This window comes from Beta vulgaris, chromosome 8 (genome assembly GCF_026745355.1).
Source record: "Beta vulgaris subsp. vulgaris cultivar EL10 chromosome 8, EL10.2, whole genome shotgun sequence".
Lineage (NCBI taxonomy): Eukaryota > Viridiplantae > Streptophyta > Magnoliopsida > Caryophyllales > Amaranthaceae > Beta > Beta vulgaris.
In genome coordinates this window covers 59,586,429-59,604,531 of record NC_079209.1, presented here as the reverse complement: position 1 = coordinate 59,604,531, position 18,103 = coordinate 59,586,429, and the positions used below count along the sequence as shown (strand labels likewise).

The 18,103-nt window shown below is 34.2% G+C and overlaps 1 protein-coding gene across 1 annotated transcript; it reads left to right on the top strand.

Moving 5' to 3' along the window:
- Window positions 1-3,374: 3,374 nt before the first annotated feature.
- LOC104902263 (E3 ubiquitin-protein ligase ATL42) lies at window positions 3,375-5,298 on the top strand. Its single transcript, XM_010689979.4, has one exon. It carries the CDS (start codon window positions 3,597-3,599, stop codon window positions 4,950-4,952), a length of 1,356 nt encoding a protein of 451 aa, XP_010688281.1. The 5' UTR covers window positions 3,375-3,596; the 3' UTR covers window positions 4,953-5,298.
- Window positions 5,299-18,103: the final 12,805 nt, after the last annotated feature.

The following is an 18,103-nucleotide window of genomic DNA, read 5'->3' as shown; positions in this document are numbered from 1 at the left end:
CAGGAATCCTGGCTCAATTCCATGTGATACCTTTAAACATTCAACAATAGTTGCCGCATATACATTATACAGTAGTGAGGAAATTGTGTGATATTCCTTACAGCTTGGATTTCCTTGATCAAGCATGCGAGAGAATGCCTGTAATGTCGTTCATCAAATTATGAGTATTGTCTTCTCCATTCCCAACAAGTCTTCTCATTGTTGTTAGAATCGCGATCCGGATAGTAGGATCGTACGATCCTATGATCCGGTTTTAGCAAAACGATCCATATCATAAGCAGAATCGCAGTAGGTTCGGTCAAGATCGTAGCAGTATCGGTAGGATCGGACGATCCTGTTTTTCACTTAGATTGTTGCAAGATCGATCAGGATTGGAGTAGCGTCTGACCGGTCGGGATCGATTAGGATCGGCCAGAATGGGAAGATATTACTTCTTTACTTATTAAATGATCCCTAAAGCAACTAACTTTTCCTTTAAGCCCAATAAATGATAACTCAACTTCATACATGCAAATATTTATCTTCTCTAATCTTTTATGACTCTTGCGAAGCCATATTAACTTTAAAATATCAATATTATGTGAGAAAATCTAGGTATTTAGCATCCATATTTTTTGAAAGATGTGTATTTATTCATTTGGAAACATTGTTGTTACTTTTTTTTTTTTGCAATTTGGTAGGATCTTACGGTTTTACGATTCGATCCAGTCCCGGCCACTTATCGATCCAAAGTGGGATCCCGATCCTAACAACATTGATTCTTCTTATCAGAGTCTATAAGAGTTATTATTAATTAGAGTTTATAGATATAAGAGGGCCAGATTGTAGAAGTTGATGATGTTGTTGCATTTTTGTAAAATAAAAACTTCAAACAATAGAAATATAAATTCTATTCCATGTGGAATCACTTCCTCATAAGTGTGCTTATCGATCGAGCGAGTCAATCACGAGCTGGCTTGTGCTCAACTCGACTTGTCATTAATAAGGTATCAATTCAAATTCAAATCGAGCTTGAAATTACTCTAGCTCGACTCGACTCGTTAAGGTTTCCAATTGAACTTGAGTTATTGCTCATGAATATATATACTTTAGTAGTTCCATTAAATTACATGCAATAAAATTCTCTGTGTTTTTTAAATATATCTATCACCGTATGAATTTAATGTAAAGTTCTCCATTTTAATAGTCATTTCAAGTAACTTATGGATAATCAATTTAATATTTTATCCTTAAAATAGTTAACATTTGATATATTGTAATATATATAATAACTAAAAATTTATCGAGCAACTCACGAGTTTATTAAAGTCGAGTTTAGGGTAGCTCAACCCGACTCGTTAATGTATCAACTTGAGTTCGAGCTCGAGTCGTGCGTTAACCTAGTCAAGTTTGAGTTGCTCACTAGCTGCTCAACTTAATTAGCACCCCTATTTTTTTTTAAAAAAAAAATAGTAAGGAGAAGCGCCCTACTGGGTAGGAACCTCGCATGGGTTAATCTCACCGACCCAGCTATACAGGCAAGATCCTTTGAAAGTGGGTGGAAAGGTAAGGGAATCTCTCTCCCAAATAGCATCTAGTGGGGGTTTGATCCCACAACATCAAGGATGTGAATTATAAGCCTTACCATTAGACCAAGTACTACTTGGTAATTAGCACCCCTATATGCAATCATTGTATTTATTACCATAAACGTACCCTCTTCAATTTTCAAATATTAAAAAAATAATACTTCCTCCATTTTCTTTTAAATGAAATGTATGGTATTGACACAAGGATTTAGGAGAAGACCGATATATAGAGAAATAAAAAGAGGAACCCACGTGATAAAAAGAGAAATAGAGAGAAGTATCAAATATAGGAACGTTTAATTTATTTCAAAACTGCCTAAAATGAAAATTGTTTCATTTATTTTAAAACGGAGGAAGTATTACTATTTTGTTCGAGAATACATTCCCCATATTCTTCACCCAACTCAAATAACTCCCATAAAATTTAATTCCTAAACTTCAAAGATACGAAATGAGAAGTGATAACACCACTACACGGCTACACCACCTCAACCTCCTAACAAAAGTCAATATACAATTGGTAGTTTCTAACAAAAAATTTTACACCAAAACAATTTTAAGTACTTTAAATTAAACCTGTACAGTGACGTACACTATATGGGGTTGCAAACTAGTTGATCTTAAATAAAAAGGCTGTGTCAATATGCTGATTAAGTTGTCAACACGTACAAAACATATGATATCATCAGTTTAATTGATTAATAAAGGGTAGTTAGAATATGACTTCACATTTCCTAATCTTAAATATTGTTATTAAGATAATCCTCCAGTCTCCTTCCATGATCTGGCACTCTAGATAGAAACTAAGTTAGATTCCCAATAATATTTGCACAATGATAGCCTATTAATTCTTCTAAGAGATAGAACAATCATTATTAACAAAAAAAAATTATTGTAATCAGTATCCTATATTGCACCATAAAGATAATGATATGGCACATCAAGTTAAAGATTCGAATATTTCAAAACCATAGTATAAAAAAAATACTCCATCCATCTCATAATATAATGCGGGAAAAACTTTGTCTATCCACTGGGTAATATACTCACTAGAGATAGGCATTAATAATAAATGGAGTCCAACTCAGCAGAATTATTTATTTTTTAATTATCTATTTCTAATGGGTAGTCCACTCGGTGAGTAGATGTAGCAATCTCCACATAATGCTTTTTATACGGTATCCAAGATAAACGTTTGACCTTCATACTTCAATATCTTCAATTCCTTATTAATAAAAAAATATAAAAATTTAATATTATGAAACTACACGAATCTAACCAGAACCCATATGAATATGTTTTTGTATATATACAAATGAGAATATATGATTAAAGATTTTAAAGTTTGACCTCAAAAGAGGGACAAAAATTATTAAAAAGGACGATCTAATTTTAATATAAAAATAAACTTAGTAACTAAATGAATTAAACTAGTCACCCAAAGGAATTAACCTAATCTGTATTTGGACTAATTCTCTTTTTAATACTGGGCTTACCATTGCCTAATTTTAATTTAAAAGTACGCGGTCTCTTACAAGACAAACTCACACTCAGGAGAGAAACAAATACTATATTATGAAACGGATGAAGTATTTTTAAATAATTGTAGCCCAATAGATGGAGCAATTTTAATTGAGAATAAAAAGAAAGATTAGACAACAACTATACTTGATACTTCTCTTCATGGAGAAAGGTCAGAATCTCTAAATTAAAGAGACAAGGAACCAACCTAGAAAACAGACAAAAAACATATGAAAGCAGAAATATGAGAAGCTTATTAAAAAATTATTTATTTACTTTATATAGTATGTAATATGTATGTATAAATATTAGATAGACATAAGTTTTGTTAATCAATTAGTACCAAAAAGTCTTATGTTTCTTCAAACATCTTCCTTCTTTTGCCAAACTAAACTAACAATACTTTCCTACACAACAAATAAATGACCAAAAAAACTTGTTTTTTGATCATCATATACTAGTCTTTCAAATTCATCTAAAATCACATAATTAAGCCAAATAAAAGCCATGATTATGCTGATTATCCCTCTTTTAGTGATACTAATGAGCACACAATTAGCTAATGCTCAAGATGAACAACAACATACTCCTACATCCTCAAATTTTCAACCAAGTTTATTTGTAGTAATTGGAGTACTTTCATTCATGTTTTCACTAACAATAATACTCCTGATTTACGCGAAAATGTGCCATAGGAGACCTTCAGCAATCTACAATGTTAGCCGCAACCAAAATAGTGATAACAATGAAGGAATGTTTGGGAACAATACAAGGTTCTCAGGGATTGATAAAACTGTAGTGGAAGCACTTCCATTCTTTAGGTTCTCATCTCTTAAAGGATCCAAACAAGGCCTAGAATGCGCGGTATGTTTATCAGAATTCGAAGAAGTTGAAATCCTAAGGTTACTTCCAAAATGCAAGCATGGATTTCACATACAGTGTTTAGACTTATGGCTTGAGCATCACTCAACATGTCCTTTATGTAGGCAAAAGGTAAGTATTGAGGATTTTTCGACGTTAACCAACTCTACAAGGTTTATCATAGGAGGGCTAAAGCCTGATGATGCAGGGGATGACCCTGCATCATCAAGTTTCGAGCTTTTCTTAGAGCGCGAAGATGAAGAACATAGAGAAAGATCATCAAGGTTTTGTATAGGAGGAAGTTTTAAGAAAATACTTAGTGCAAGTGCAAAGAAAGAAGAAGAAGAAATGGATATGAAAGTTGAACAAGGAAAGGTTTTACATAAGCATAATCATCAGATTGTTGTATCTGATGTCATGTTTAAAAATCGTTGGAGTGATGTTAGTTCATCAGATTTAATGTTCTTGAATTCTGAAATGCTTGGTGTTATGTCAAATGAACCATTTTCTTCATCAAACTTGTTGAATGATGCAAAATCTGTTGATGATGAACATTACAGGATTATCAACATCAAGGAAGAAATGCAAAAAAAGATGATTTTTGAGCATAAAGTTGGTCATATTAAGAGGTGTAATTCAAATTCTGAATTGAAAATTGATCTGGGTGTTGGAGATTCAAGTGAGATTAACATGAATTTGAATCCTTCAAGAAGAAATTTTTTAATCTCAGGTGAAAAAAGATCAATGTCAGAGATTACAGCTTTTTCAAGGTTTAAGGATTTAATGAGTGTCAAGAATAAACTTAGGCAATGTTTAGCAGATTCTGAGGTTAATAAGAGTGATAATGATGATGATTATGCTAGAGAAGATGTAATTAAGAGAAGGAAAAAATGGTTTCCAATTGCTAAAAGAACAGTTCAATGGTTTGCAAATAGAGAAAAAAACAGGTCTCAGCAACAACAGCAGCAATCTCAGGGCACAAGTCAAACATTAGATGTATAATTTTTTCTTTTGCGAGTTGGTATTTGCCGCCCTGTTTTTTCCTACTAACGCCCTGTATTTTGTATGGTTTTTTTCTCCAAAATCTTTTTTTGGGTTTCTTATCTTTCTTTTTACCCATATATGACTTTTTTTTTTCCACCTTAAAAGTATATAAAAGTTTTGTCATATGAGCATATACTTGAGAGAGAGCAAGAAACTTTACATTTTTTTTTTGATTATGTAACCTTTTCTTTATGCAATGTTTTAATCTCTTTTCATTTTTTTGCTTTTTCTTTTTGGACTTAGAAATGTATATACAACAAGGTTGAAGTGATATATTTGTAGGAATAATTTGGATTTCAATTGATTCTCTTTTCTCTGTTGATGAGTGCTGTTATGTTTCAGCTTTGTTTGATTCCATTAATCATTTATTTTTGAGCTTCTTTTGACGGTTTAAATCTGCTTAGAGCTTGTTAAATTTAAGTATTATATGCTCTCTGTATTAATAATTGTCATAAGTATGATTTACTAATGTTTTAACATGTAATTAAATTTAATCCAACATGTATGTCAAAGTAGTCTACTATGTTTCTATCATGATTTATGACAGCATTTTTAATTAATTATTCGTTCAATGATTATATATATTTTTTCGTTTGTGTAGTGTACAAGACACACATTTCCCCATTATTCTTGTTGATTACATAAAAATAGAAATGAACGGCAGGTAATAGGCTAGTGATAAATATGACCCGGATCGGGTTGGGCCGATTCATAGGTTGGTTCGACACAGCATGGACCTGAACTGGATTGGTTCATGTTCATGGTTGTTTTCTTAAACCTGCTAGTTCGGCTCCGGTTCAGTATGATTCAGGGATCGAGCAGGGGCTGGGCCGGTTCAGATTTGGCCCATCGGTTTTTTTTGTGTGTGTTAATCATAATAATGGGTTTTGATTTTTAAATTTTAAATGTATATGCATTAGCATTTAACAATAAATAATTTACAATACCGTCCATATACACCAGTGTCTTTTATAACTGGGCCGAGGATCGAGAATTATTATGCATTTTCTCGACTGGTTTCATGGGCTGGTTCAGGTCTGAGTACGATTTACTGTCCAATTCAGAGTTGAGTGCGATTCACGATCCAGTTCTGGCCAGGGCCTGGCCAATTTGCTCATTCATCATTTTGGCCCACGAGAACCCTTTGGTTATACAGTTCAGGGGCGATCATCTGGCGGTTCAGGCTGGTCTTTTTACATGTCGGTTCCAAGTTGGGTCCAATTAGGCCCGTCCAATAGTCACCTCTACCTAGCAGTGTTTGGCATCACCTCAAATTCCATAAGTTCTAGGATCAAGTCTCATTCCTTGCAAAAAGGATTCCCATATATTTGATATTTCCCCCTATTTAAAAGGGACTTCAACTTGTCTCAAAAAAGTATTAATAGAAATTAAAAGAAACAAATATATTGATGATATACAATGAAATGGATATAATAATATCTGATTTGATTATATTTTTTCTGTGAATTTTTTTATATTTTATGAGAATTTATGATCAAAAGTCGTGAGATTTGACTTCTAAACAATTAAAAATAATATTTTCTCCGTTTCATTTTAAATGCAACAAATGAATAGTATTTTATATCTCATAAATAGTATTTTTTGCTGCATTTAAAACGTAACGGAAAAAGTACTGATTATATATAAAATAATTGACGTACATTTATCAAAAAAAAAACAAACAATTGACGTACTATATTTCTATTTTCATTGTTGTGAGTCTTGTGACCCTATCTTCCAAAGTCGTAATTAATAAGTTAAGGCAAACAGTATCACATCATACACATAATATAAAATGTTAACTGAAAATTAAGGGGGACAAGAAGCTGCAGCAGCCACCCTATTTTCAAGAGTCAAGTTTAACAGGATAATCAAGTCATACATGACATTGTTGTCACATCTTTTGGACAACGCAAAAATATAATTTGATCGACTTGAAAGATTCTCTTGAACAACTGAACATTTTTGTTGTAAGATTAACAAAATGAGATTAATGTATATCAAGGTGCTTAAACCAAAAGATTAGGTTGTACACAGTACATACTTGAATCAGACAAGCTATTAATTACTTAATCACTTCACTTATCTATTAGTTTAAACCTAATCCTACCAACCTTTAAATAAAAGAAAACCTAATCTTACCAACATTTTTTATGGGCGTGTAAAGAGAAAAAAGAGGGTTGTGGTGCAAGTTCATTTAGGAGTGGGTTAACGAATCAGCATTGGTTTAAGTGGTGAGCTTTTTCATTTTTTCAAGCAAATTAGGGTTCAATTCCTACCTTAATTATTTGCTTAGAACTTTAGGGAGTTAGAGGAAGTTTGGCTTGTAATGGACCTATGGAATGGCCGGTGGTAAACGGGTCGGGTCATAATCGAGTCAATTTTTTGTTCGGGTTACGTTGGGGTCGGGACGGGTTTGTTCGTGTACGGGTTAATATCAGGTCCATGCGATTTCGAGTCATATCGGGTCGAGTTAAAACGGGTCGTGTTAGAACATGTCGGGTTAAACGGGTCGGGTTAGATCCGATTTTCAATCTCCCAAATAAATAAAACACATACAAAACTAATGAGAGTAGATTAAATAATTCATGGACAGTGGCTAAATTATATATAATATTTCGATACAATATATTCCTTAAATTTGTTTTAAAAGTAACTAATATGACATCTTTTCGGGTAGAGTTCGGGTTCGGGTTGTGGTCATCATTATCGGGTCATTCGGGACGGGTAGATTCGGGTTCGGGTCATATTCGAGCCTGTTTAAATTCGGGTCGGGTTTGGGTCGAGTTGTTTCGGGTTATATTCGGGTCGTTATTTTCGGGTGAAAACGGGTTTCGGGTTGGGTCAGCGAGTATGGGTCAATTTTACCGGCTATAAAAATGGGGTCTAGTGCCAGGACAATTCATAAAATTTCTTCTTACCTATTAAAAAATATGGAGGAGTAGGCCCAAGACTCATAGTTGATTTTGGATTTTGCTCATGGTATTGGTCAACAAGATGACAACATAGACAAAACAAGTGGAAATCGGCAAAAGATATAAGAAGTTATTAAACCCAATACGAAAATTCTCTATAGTACTCGCGGAAGACCTAGAATTATGTGATTTCTCTCACAATTTCCGCATATTTGTTATTTGCATATTTTACGTATTGTTCATTTGAACAAAATATGTGACAAGTGTGTTGATAAATATTTTATATATTGATTTTGAGAGTACAAAATTCTAGTTGCTCCTAAGAGTACCTAAGAATTTGACACTACCTTCTGGTTTTGTAGAAGAAAAGATAGATTTTGACGGTAAACATACAGATTTTTGTAGTGTATTTTGGATCTTTTCAAGTAAACCTTCCTACGTTCCTTGTTGACGTTCGTAGTTTGGCTTGTACATCTGTCAATGTACATCTGTCAAAATAAGTTTGTATTTTAAATATTTGGAGTGGTCAAGAACCAGGCATTAAAAGCAGGGTCACATGATGTCCGTCATGAAGCACATGGAAAGTTTCATCTTCCAAGTATGGACAACATGGAGGTTTAGAAGGGGAACAATGTTTTGATGATGAAACATTTTTGTGTGGAGGAATTAGAGAATAAGTACAATATTGGTGGGATTTTGGATTTCCAAATTATTGGATTTAATGCTGATGACAATTTTTTTTCGAAATTTTTAATTTAGGCTTTGTAGGCAGGAATGTTGGAGAACTTCTTGTTTTGACTTTTGATGCAAGGTGGCTATGGGTTGCTGGTCAAGAAAGTTTTGAGTAGCAGGAGAGGTTCAAGATTTTTCTTGTATTCAGTCGACCAAAAGACATAAGTTGAAGCTCCAAGCATGTCTTTGACCATACTTTTCAGTTTGAGGGAAACCTCAGTCCTCATGGAGAGTAAGGGTGTGTCACTAATTGACTCTCTAATCTTTCCGATCCCTACCCAATTATTGTGACTGTCATTGTTTATGTTGTGCACTTAGTTCTGATCTTTTGTTGGGAATGATGGATGTAAAACTTGATTGGTGTTTCTATCTCTATGCTATATGCAATATTAATTATTTTTTTGATTTAAATTAGGTTGAAACGCCAATTATGAATACATCTCCTAGCATTGGAGCTGCACGTCCATTTGTTGCCTCAAATGATGAATTAAAAATGAAGTTCTTCATGCGTATTGCACCTAAGTTACTGTTGAAGCAATTGGTGGTGGGTGGATTAGAACGTGTGTATGAAATTGGGAAGCAATTTAGGTGTGAGAATGTTGATATGACACATTACCTTGAGTTTACTAGATGTGAGTTATACATGGCTTATGCAGACTACAAGGATCTGATCGTCCTAACAGAAGAATTGCTAAGTGGTAAGAGTCCTTTTTCTACATTTAGGAAATGAATAATTTTATCTGTTTACATTGGCTTAGCAAGCTAAGGTTTCTTTAAACATGAATGGTGGAGGAATTAACTGGAAGTAAGGTGATCTTTTGTCATTCTGATGGCAAGGAACCGACTAAAATAGACTTTACTCCACCATTCAGGATTTGTACAGTCAGCCCCGTTTTTGAGATTTTGGATGCTCAAGGGCAAACCTACATATTAGGGCCCTGTTAAGTCCAAGTTTTTTGAATGTTTTGTTTTTCGGTCTAGACTAAAAAATAAACAATTTTTTGGTCCGAAATTTTTGAAAGAAACGTTAAGATAAGAATGTAATTACTTGATCATTTAATATGTAAATCAGAAACAAAAAAAAATTGAAAAGATGCAGCAACCATTCATTATAGAAGGACCAAATTAAAGGCGGAAAAATTTAACCTGGACCGAAATAAAGTGATAGAAAATAATTGAAATTTATATTATATAATATCAAAATTTTATTAAAAATGGATTAAGGGTCTGTTCTTTTGAATTAATTTGCTTTGCACTATTTTTAATAAAATATTATGAACTAATCTAAACATATTCATACAAAAAAAAAACGATAGGGGTAAAATTAAATTTATCATTTTATTACTTCGATTCATTATGCAGTTCTACAATATACAAATATCAAAATTTTATATTAAATGAAAATACAAGTGGGAGTATAAGACTAAAACTAAAGAAAGATTGAAATTTATATGCATTAACAATCTTTAAGGGTTTACAACATGACATAAAAATAAAAGCATATTTTCATAGTCTATTTGTCTACTTCTACGGCCCAATCTATTTTCGAGTTCAGTCTTTCATTAAAATTAATCAGTAACAATCTGATTTCACAAAACTTATTCAAGTTTTCAGAAAAATTAAATTGATTTAATGTATAATACTTATTTACTATGAAAAAATACAGTGTGTCATTCTGTGAGTCGTTGGAATACGGGTTGCCTCCGACTGCTGGTTGGGGATAGGGATTGACCGTTTGGTCATGCTATAACTGATTCTAAAAATATCAAGGTAATTTAACTTTTCATTATATCCTACTTCGTATATGTTAATCTAAGATTCAATCATAATTAAATAAAAGTATTTATTATAACGTATGTTTATCTGTTTTACAGAAAATTCTGCTGTTTCCACAGTCAATCAAAAAGAGAAAGATGGAAAATGAAGCATAGTGGTCCAGTCAATCAAAAAGAGAAAGATGGGAAATGACTAATGAGGCATAGTGATCCAATATACATTTTTGTGTGCTTAATACTTACTATATAGTGTGATTACTGCTTAATATAGAAACGTGTAAATGACTATATACCTTAGAAATATTATATCATGAATGAAAAATTGTTAAAAAGGATCTTAAAAAAATATTTTTTTTGTAAGAAAGGACCTTTAAAAAAAATATTTGAATTTTTTTTTCTGATATCGTCTTATTTAATTATCTGAATTTTTCTGATCTTATCTGGATTTTTCTAATCTTATCTTATTGTTTCTAAAATAAGCAATTGAATGCTTATTTAAGTTAATCAAACACTCTCGAAAAAAAAAAATTAATCAAACACACTCTATAAATTAAAAGATCTCCTTTTCTTCAAAGGATGATGATTTTTTTATAGGTTAAGATATGAAAAATCGTGTTTGGATCCTCTAAAGTTGTAAAATAACGCTATAAGGTAGAGTTTGAGTCATATCAACCATTGAATAAAAATCAATGGCTCATATATTCTCTTTCCAAAATTCCCCGTGTTTTATCTCATCAAAATTCACCCCTAAATTTTTCCCTTCCACCAATATGAGCCTTTGATTTTAATATGTATGGCTCAAATACAACTCTACCTTATAGAGTTTCACTAAAACTCTAGAGGATTCGAACTCTGAAAATTCGTTTCAAAATCTATTTTTTATCTAATGACGAAGTAACATTTAATTTGAAATGTTTAACTTGAAATAACCATAGAGAAAAGAAAAAAAAAAACTTCAAATATAGTATGAGTTAATTTGGTTTAATATCTAGATATTAGATTCAATGGTTTTTTCACCAAATACCCCTAACAAAAAAATTTATTCACCAAATACCCCAATTTTTTTCAAAATTCACCAAATACCCCTAACTTTTTAAAAAATTCATAAGATACCCCAAATTTTTAGAAAAATGACAAATGCCCTTAATGACTAACGGCAGTTAACTCCGTTAGTCATTAGTGTTAAAAAACCCTAAAAAAACTCTAATTAACCTAAAAAACCCAACTAACCTAACCCCCTCTCTCTCTCCCCCCCTAACCCACCATCCCTCCAACAACCCCAGCCCCACCACCCTGCCCCTCCTCCCCTTCCCAGCCAATCGCGCCTCCTCCTCCACTTCCCCACCAATCGCGCCGCCTCCTCCCCTTCCCCGCCAGTCGCGCCGCTCCCCTCCCCTCCCTTCGCCTCGCTCGCTCGCGCCTCCCCTCCCCCTCCTTCCATTGCGCCTCCCATTCCCCGTCCACGGACTACCGTCGCACCGCCACTGATTGCAGCGAACTCTGAATTCGCGCGAATTTCCGATCTTTCTCTCTCCTCCAATGAACCAGAAACAACAGCAGCAGCTGGCGGGGTGTAATCCCCCACAATTTTAAAGAATTTTCATAAATATATTAAAGTACTTATGTAGTTATATTTAAATCCAAATGAATTTGGAAAATGATTTGACTTTTAAAAAGGGTTGACTATTTTAAAAGTCAACTAGAAATATTTTTCATAGCTTAATAAAATTTGTAATGTTTTAATTAAGCATGTTTTAATAAGAGTTTTAATTATTAAAAGTATTTTTTAAAAAGAAGCTTAATGGAATCGAAAGCCCAAAAGTGATAAAAAGGGAAAGGGTTATTTGATGACTAAAGTCCTAATGAGCCCATCTTATTATTCATCAAAGTTTCATTTATTAAAATCTCTTTTCCTAAGCCCAAAAGAAAAAGCCTCTATTTAAATATCCTAAAAACCCAAATTTTACCCTACACACTCTATTTCTCTCTCCTCTTTCCACGTGATCTCTCTCTCACTCGGCGCTTTTTCTCTCTCTTCTTCTTTGTGTGCGTCGTTCTTCGTTTCTTCTCAAAAATTATTTCTTCTTCTTCAAGTAACGTTTCTTGTTGAACAAGAAACGTCACAAATCTTTGATTGAGCCAAGAAACCTGCTGCCGCCGGTCCTCTGCTGCTGTTATTGCCGCTGGCGCCTCCTCTTCCTCCATTGTTGTGGTTGTTTTTCTTTCTTCCTCTTCAAGATTCCATTAAAGTACTAGTTTTTATATTATTTCATTATTAATTAGCATGTTTATGATTTAAATTATTGTTTTATATGCAATATAATTTCGGCTATCATATATATAATTATAATAAATTTCAGATTATTATTTTAAGTTATATTTCAGTTTTTATTATGAAATTTATATTTTTAGGGTTTTTAATCACTAGAAACTATATTTATAAAGTATAAATCATGAGATTTGGTTAGTATATGATTTTATATGTATTAAATATATTTTCAGAAGATTTATTAAATTTTATAAATGCTGTAATTTCAGAAAATACGTATTTTAAGGGTTTTAAATGATTTTTAATCACTAGAATAGTTGTACTATACTAGGGATTAAAAATAACGAAAGTTTGGTACGTAAAAACGATTTTAAAACACGTTTAAGGGGTTTTGATCGTTTTAAAGTTGCTGTAAATTTTTAGTACGAGATATTTATTTCATTATTTTATTTTCTAGGCGGAGATTTCGTAGTAGGAGACTTTTAGCGAGTAAAAGTGGCCTACATATTTGTTTATACAAGGTACGTACATTGTCTACGTGCTATATGATTTGGAAGCATGCTCAAGGAATGTTTTATTTATTAGTATCATGTATAGGACTCTATTTGTTCATATATATGATTACTGGAATTGTTTTACATGTTATTTGCCTGTGTGCTACATGTAAACTAGAAGTATTTATAAGTATAAATGTTTGTATGGAAGTTTGATGCAAGCAGGATAAGTCAAGTTTATGTATTAATTCGTGAGTGAATTAATGTAAGTTGATTGAATCATGTTTTACATGGATTCTTGAGTATTATTATTATCTTATAAGAACCGTGGATCTTATTTGGTAAGTACAAGTTATACCTATATAAAGGTAAAGTTTATTGTTGGCTAGGTTCAACAGGCAAGTTAGTAAAGTATAAAAAGAAGTTAAAGGAGTCTTGATTGATAAGTTGTGAACACTTGTTAATCTAAAGATAAAAAGGAATTCTGTTATGATTGTGTGATTACTAGTTATGTGTTATTTGCTTGGTTGGTGTCAACACAAGTATTAAAATATATTCAACGTGAAGTGAAACGAGAATAGGTTATAGGCTTTAGACTGGTGCACGTCTAGAGTTGGACACTAAGGGTTGGAGTACATGGTGGTAGCCCATGGCTTTTCTAGGATTGGATTGATCACCATTCCTCATTAGTTCAAAGGTTCCTCGATATCGCAGGTCATTTTGGAATATTTGGTAGCTCCCATTTTCCTATTTTCAGGTTGAGACAACTCGTCCAATAACTATTCCATTTAAGAAGGAAATAAAGTTTAGAGTCTAGTCAGTAAGAGTTGTCTGCAGATTATTATATGTTTTATTATTGTTTATTCCTGCATGTTATTTTGTAGTATCATGTTTAGGATTATGTATGTCTGATATGTAGTACTCAGCTTTGCTGATTACGTGCTTGTTGTGTTTGTGATCATGGCTTTGCCTATTGATCCTGTGGTGATCCTTCGGGGGAACAGAGTTGAGACGGCATTGACATTACAAGATTGAAAATCTATTAAACAACTAAACTGGGGAAAGACCCTCGGCGGTCAAGCTACCTGCGCCTGTCTGGTCCGATCGTTTAGCGGCTCTTTCTAAGAGACGGGAATGTAAATAGAAAACGTCGTCTGGTTCCTGCCAAGATAACGGATCCTGCCGTGGGTGCCTCTACATGAGCTTTCGCGGATCGGAGAAAGTTGACCATTAAGAATGAGGAGTCGTGACCATGAGCTAGCTTAGGAATTCAATATTTGGTTAACGCGGGAAGGCAGATCATTCGTGTTTCTGTTACAACACGGCGAAACTCGGGCCAGACGCAGCAGAGCGACGACCCGGGAGCGGATTCCCCACCGGCATCGAAATAATGGACTGATCTTTCTCCGCTTTAAAGAAGGGAACATTTCTTTGTATATTTTGGTGAGAAGCAACTATTAAGCACCCATAAACGGGTCGCGGGTCGGAAGGCGGCGGGGGAAGGAGGAGTAAAGAAAGAAGTGTAATCATATTCATGTAATGAAAAATGTGCTTGCTTTTTTTGTCAGCTTTATAGATGCATCTCATTGGGAATCTGGAATGGAGAGACTGTTGTATTACTAGTAGCATTTAAGTTATTTTCGTAGGAACTTATGTTTCAGACAATAGTTCTAAGTTTGTTTGTGTTAGTTTCTGACATTGTTTTTGGTTTCATAAGTTTTAATAAAGTTATTTTTAGAAAGTTGTTTTCCGCTGCAAAATTCTGAGTAAGCCGAAACGTTATCACACGGGCGATAATGCCTAGGTAATTCTCTAAGGTTTATAATAAAAGTATTTTCTAGAAAAGAGAATTATCGGGGTATTACATTGTGAGTGTGACGCTAATCAGAAAAACGCTCCCCCTCTCCCTCTTTGTTCACTGGTGTAGCACACTAGCACCCCCACCCATCCCTTTGCTCTGTTTTTTGTCTGTCATCTCCTTTCCCCTGTTCTTCTCTCTTCGTTGCGACCTCGCTGCACCCTCCCCTTCAATTCGCCGGCGATTTGCTAGGCTTGTTGGAGATATAGCACCACTCCCTCCTCCTCTGTTTCGTCGACGCTACTGTTGTTCGTGGGTAGTGTCGCCCTGCGTTGCTGTTCTTCGTGCGTCGCGTCGCACCACACTGGCTTCGCCGGAACTTTTCTCCTCGGCTCACTCCACTGCTGCGTCAGTGTTGCGGTTGTGTTCAATTCAACGGAGGGGATTATTCGAATTTCTAGGCTACGAGGGGTTGGGGGGGGGTTGCGACAGAGGAGGGAGGGGGTGGGAGTTGTGACGAAGATAGGGAGGGTTGGGGGCTGTGGCGGGGGAGGGTTGGGGCTGTGGCGGGGGAGGGGAGGGGGAGGGGTGGGGTTGCGGCAGAGGGAGGGGTGGGGGCAGGGTGGAGGGGGAGGGGAAAGGGGAGGGGGCTGGGCTCGGCTTGGCTCTGCTCGGCTGGGCTTAGGGTTAAGGATTAGGGTTTAGATTTTAGGGTTAGTATTTAGATTAGGGTTAGGGATTAGGTTTAGATTTTAGGGTTAGGAGTTAATTGTGGCAAAATGGTAAATAAAGTTAACGGTGAGTTAACGGCAGTTAAAAAAAGGGTATTTGGTGCACAAAACTGAAAAGTTAGGGGTATATGGTGAATTGTTGAAACATTGAGGGTATGTTGTGAATTTGTTGAATTGTCGGGGGTATTTGGTGAAATAACCGAATTAAGTATTCTTTCTTTTGGTGCAAATGAGCCATAAGGGAGGATCATCTGAAACTGATGAGAGAGAAGCTCTAACCAATTTAGCTCTCTCTCATTTTCACTAATAGAAATAATGATAATTGTTCTAGGAAATTTTTTAGTGAGTGTATTAAAGTAATCAAATATTGCAAAAATAACATAGGGACATGTTCTCTTCGGCATCAAAAAGCTGAATTGAATTGAAATGAACTGAAATGAATAGTGATATGTGAGAGTAAAAGTATTGTCCACAGCTGAGTTAAACTAAATCGAATTGAACTAAATTGAACCGAACTAAATTGAACTGAACTAAACTGAAAATAAGCTGGGGAAAACAGGCCCGTAATATATCTCTACAATGAAGAAAACCAGAATTAAATATTGGAAGATATTGATGTTTGGCTTACTAGTTAGTAGTTACTAACCATACGTACAGTTCGATCATCCATGAGGTCAGTGATAGTCGATAGAATATTCCACAAATTTGATGCATCGTATTCATGCATGAAGTGATGATTACACCATACAAAATTGTTGACGTTGTTCATTTGTCTTGGCCATCTCGATCGTATTACATGTGTTTGACTTAACCCAATTGATAGAGTATAAAACTATTCCTGGGGCTTCAACCATCAGCTTAAGCTTTTGGTTGAGTTGGTCCTTTGACATGGTATCAAGAGCCAGCGTGACAAAAAGGTCACGGGCGCCAGGTATGAGGGAGACCTGTGTTGCATCCACACTTCAAGCCCAAAGGGCTCTTGCGTGAGGGGGCGTGATAGAGTATACCAATATTTGTGATCTCACTAATAATACTTCTTCATTTAATTAATTAAGAGTCCTGTGAAAAGAAAAGTGTTTTTCTATGAAATTCTAGGTTATATCTTTCTGATTTTCAGTTTGAAAAGTTCCATATAACACCTATTTTTTTAATATTTGGATGTTTAGTTTGGTATAAATTATCTTGAATATGTTACATTTTTATCTTTGCCTTCTTAATATAATAAAAAGTCATACCGCTCGGTTATAACTTTATTTATACCTTAAGATAGTGTTTATTAAGTATCTCTCCAAACTCAAGTTCTCAACAAAAATTCCATCAATTTTTTTGTTTATCACCTATTGATAAAAAAAAGGTATTTGCTTTTGTCATTAGACTCCACTTAAAATCTTTCTCAAAGTTTAAAAATTCCAAAACTTCTTAAACGTTTCGAAACAAAACAAAAATCTTGTAAACAAGTATACTTCACATAACCTTATAATTTTTTAAGTATATCAAAATTTATATAAAACTGATTACATAAAGACACGTATAAACTTATTTGAATAAAAAAAGGTAAGAAATCCAAGATACATAAATAGCTCAGTCGGTAGCTACTCGCAAAAGTCGGTAGCTACTCGCAAAATCCTATATAGAATACTATTTGTAATATGTTATTCTAGGAGATGCGGTCCAATTTCACCTCATTCCAAACAAAAAACAAAAAATTAAGAAAGAAAATAAAGGAGTCTTCCTACATATTTTTATGTCATTTTCCAAATTTGTCTTAATCTCATTGTTTGAGACTCCCAAAAGCCATAGGGTAGCCACATGAGCCATGAGGTCAAGCAAATTAATTAGATGGGACCAAAAAAAAAAACACAAGACATAATTTCCCAAATCTCAGCATCAATGTGGGCCTATATTATAATATAGGCTGTGTTTTTTTTTAGAAAGAACTACTAGCTATGCATGCAATATGCATCATGCATGGGTGATGAATAATGTAGAAATATAAACTTCCACCATATATTAGGGATTATCTCATGCTTTCATTTCGTCACTAATTACAAGTTACAACTACTCTTATGGCTTTACCATATATTCAGCAGTTTTGGCACTGTAGAATTGTCAATTCTTATAGTATCCTTTTTCAATAATAGGACAATAGGGCAGATTTCATGGACATGAAGACAACCATTGTTAGACTATTAGTTTTGAATGTTTCATATTGATGAGTTGGGAATCAAGCTTTTGGAGATAAGAGTGAAAAGATGCTCATATGACAAGAACAAGAAAATTCGCGTAAATTATCTCGAAACAACTCTACGTAACCCAATATATCAAACAATGCCCCGAGATTGGACGAGAAAGTCGCATTTGTGAAAGTGTTTTATGTTGAAAAGGGTTCTATAAA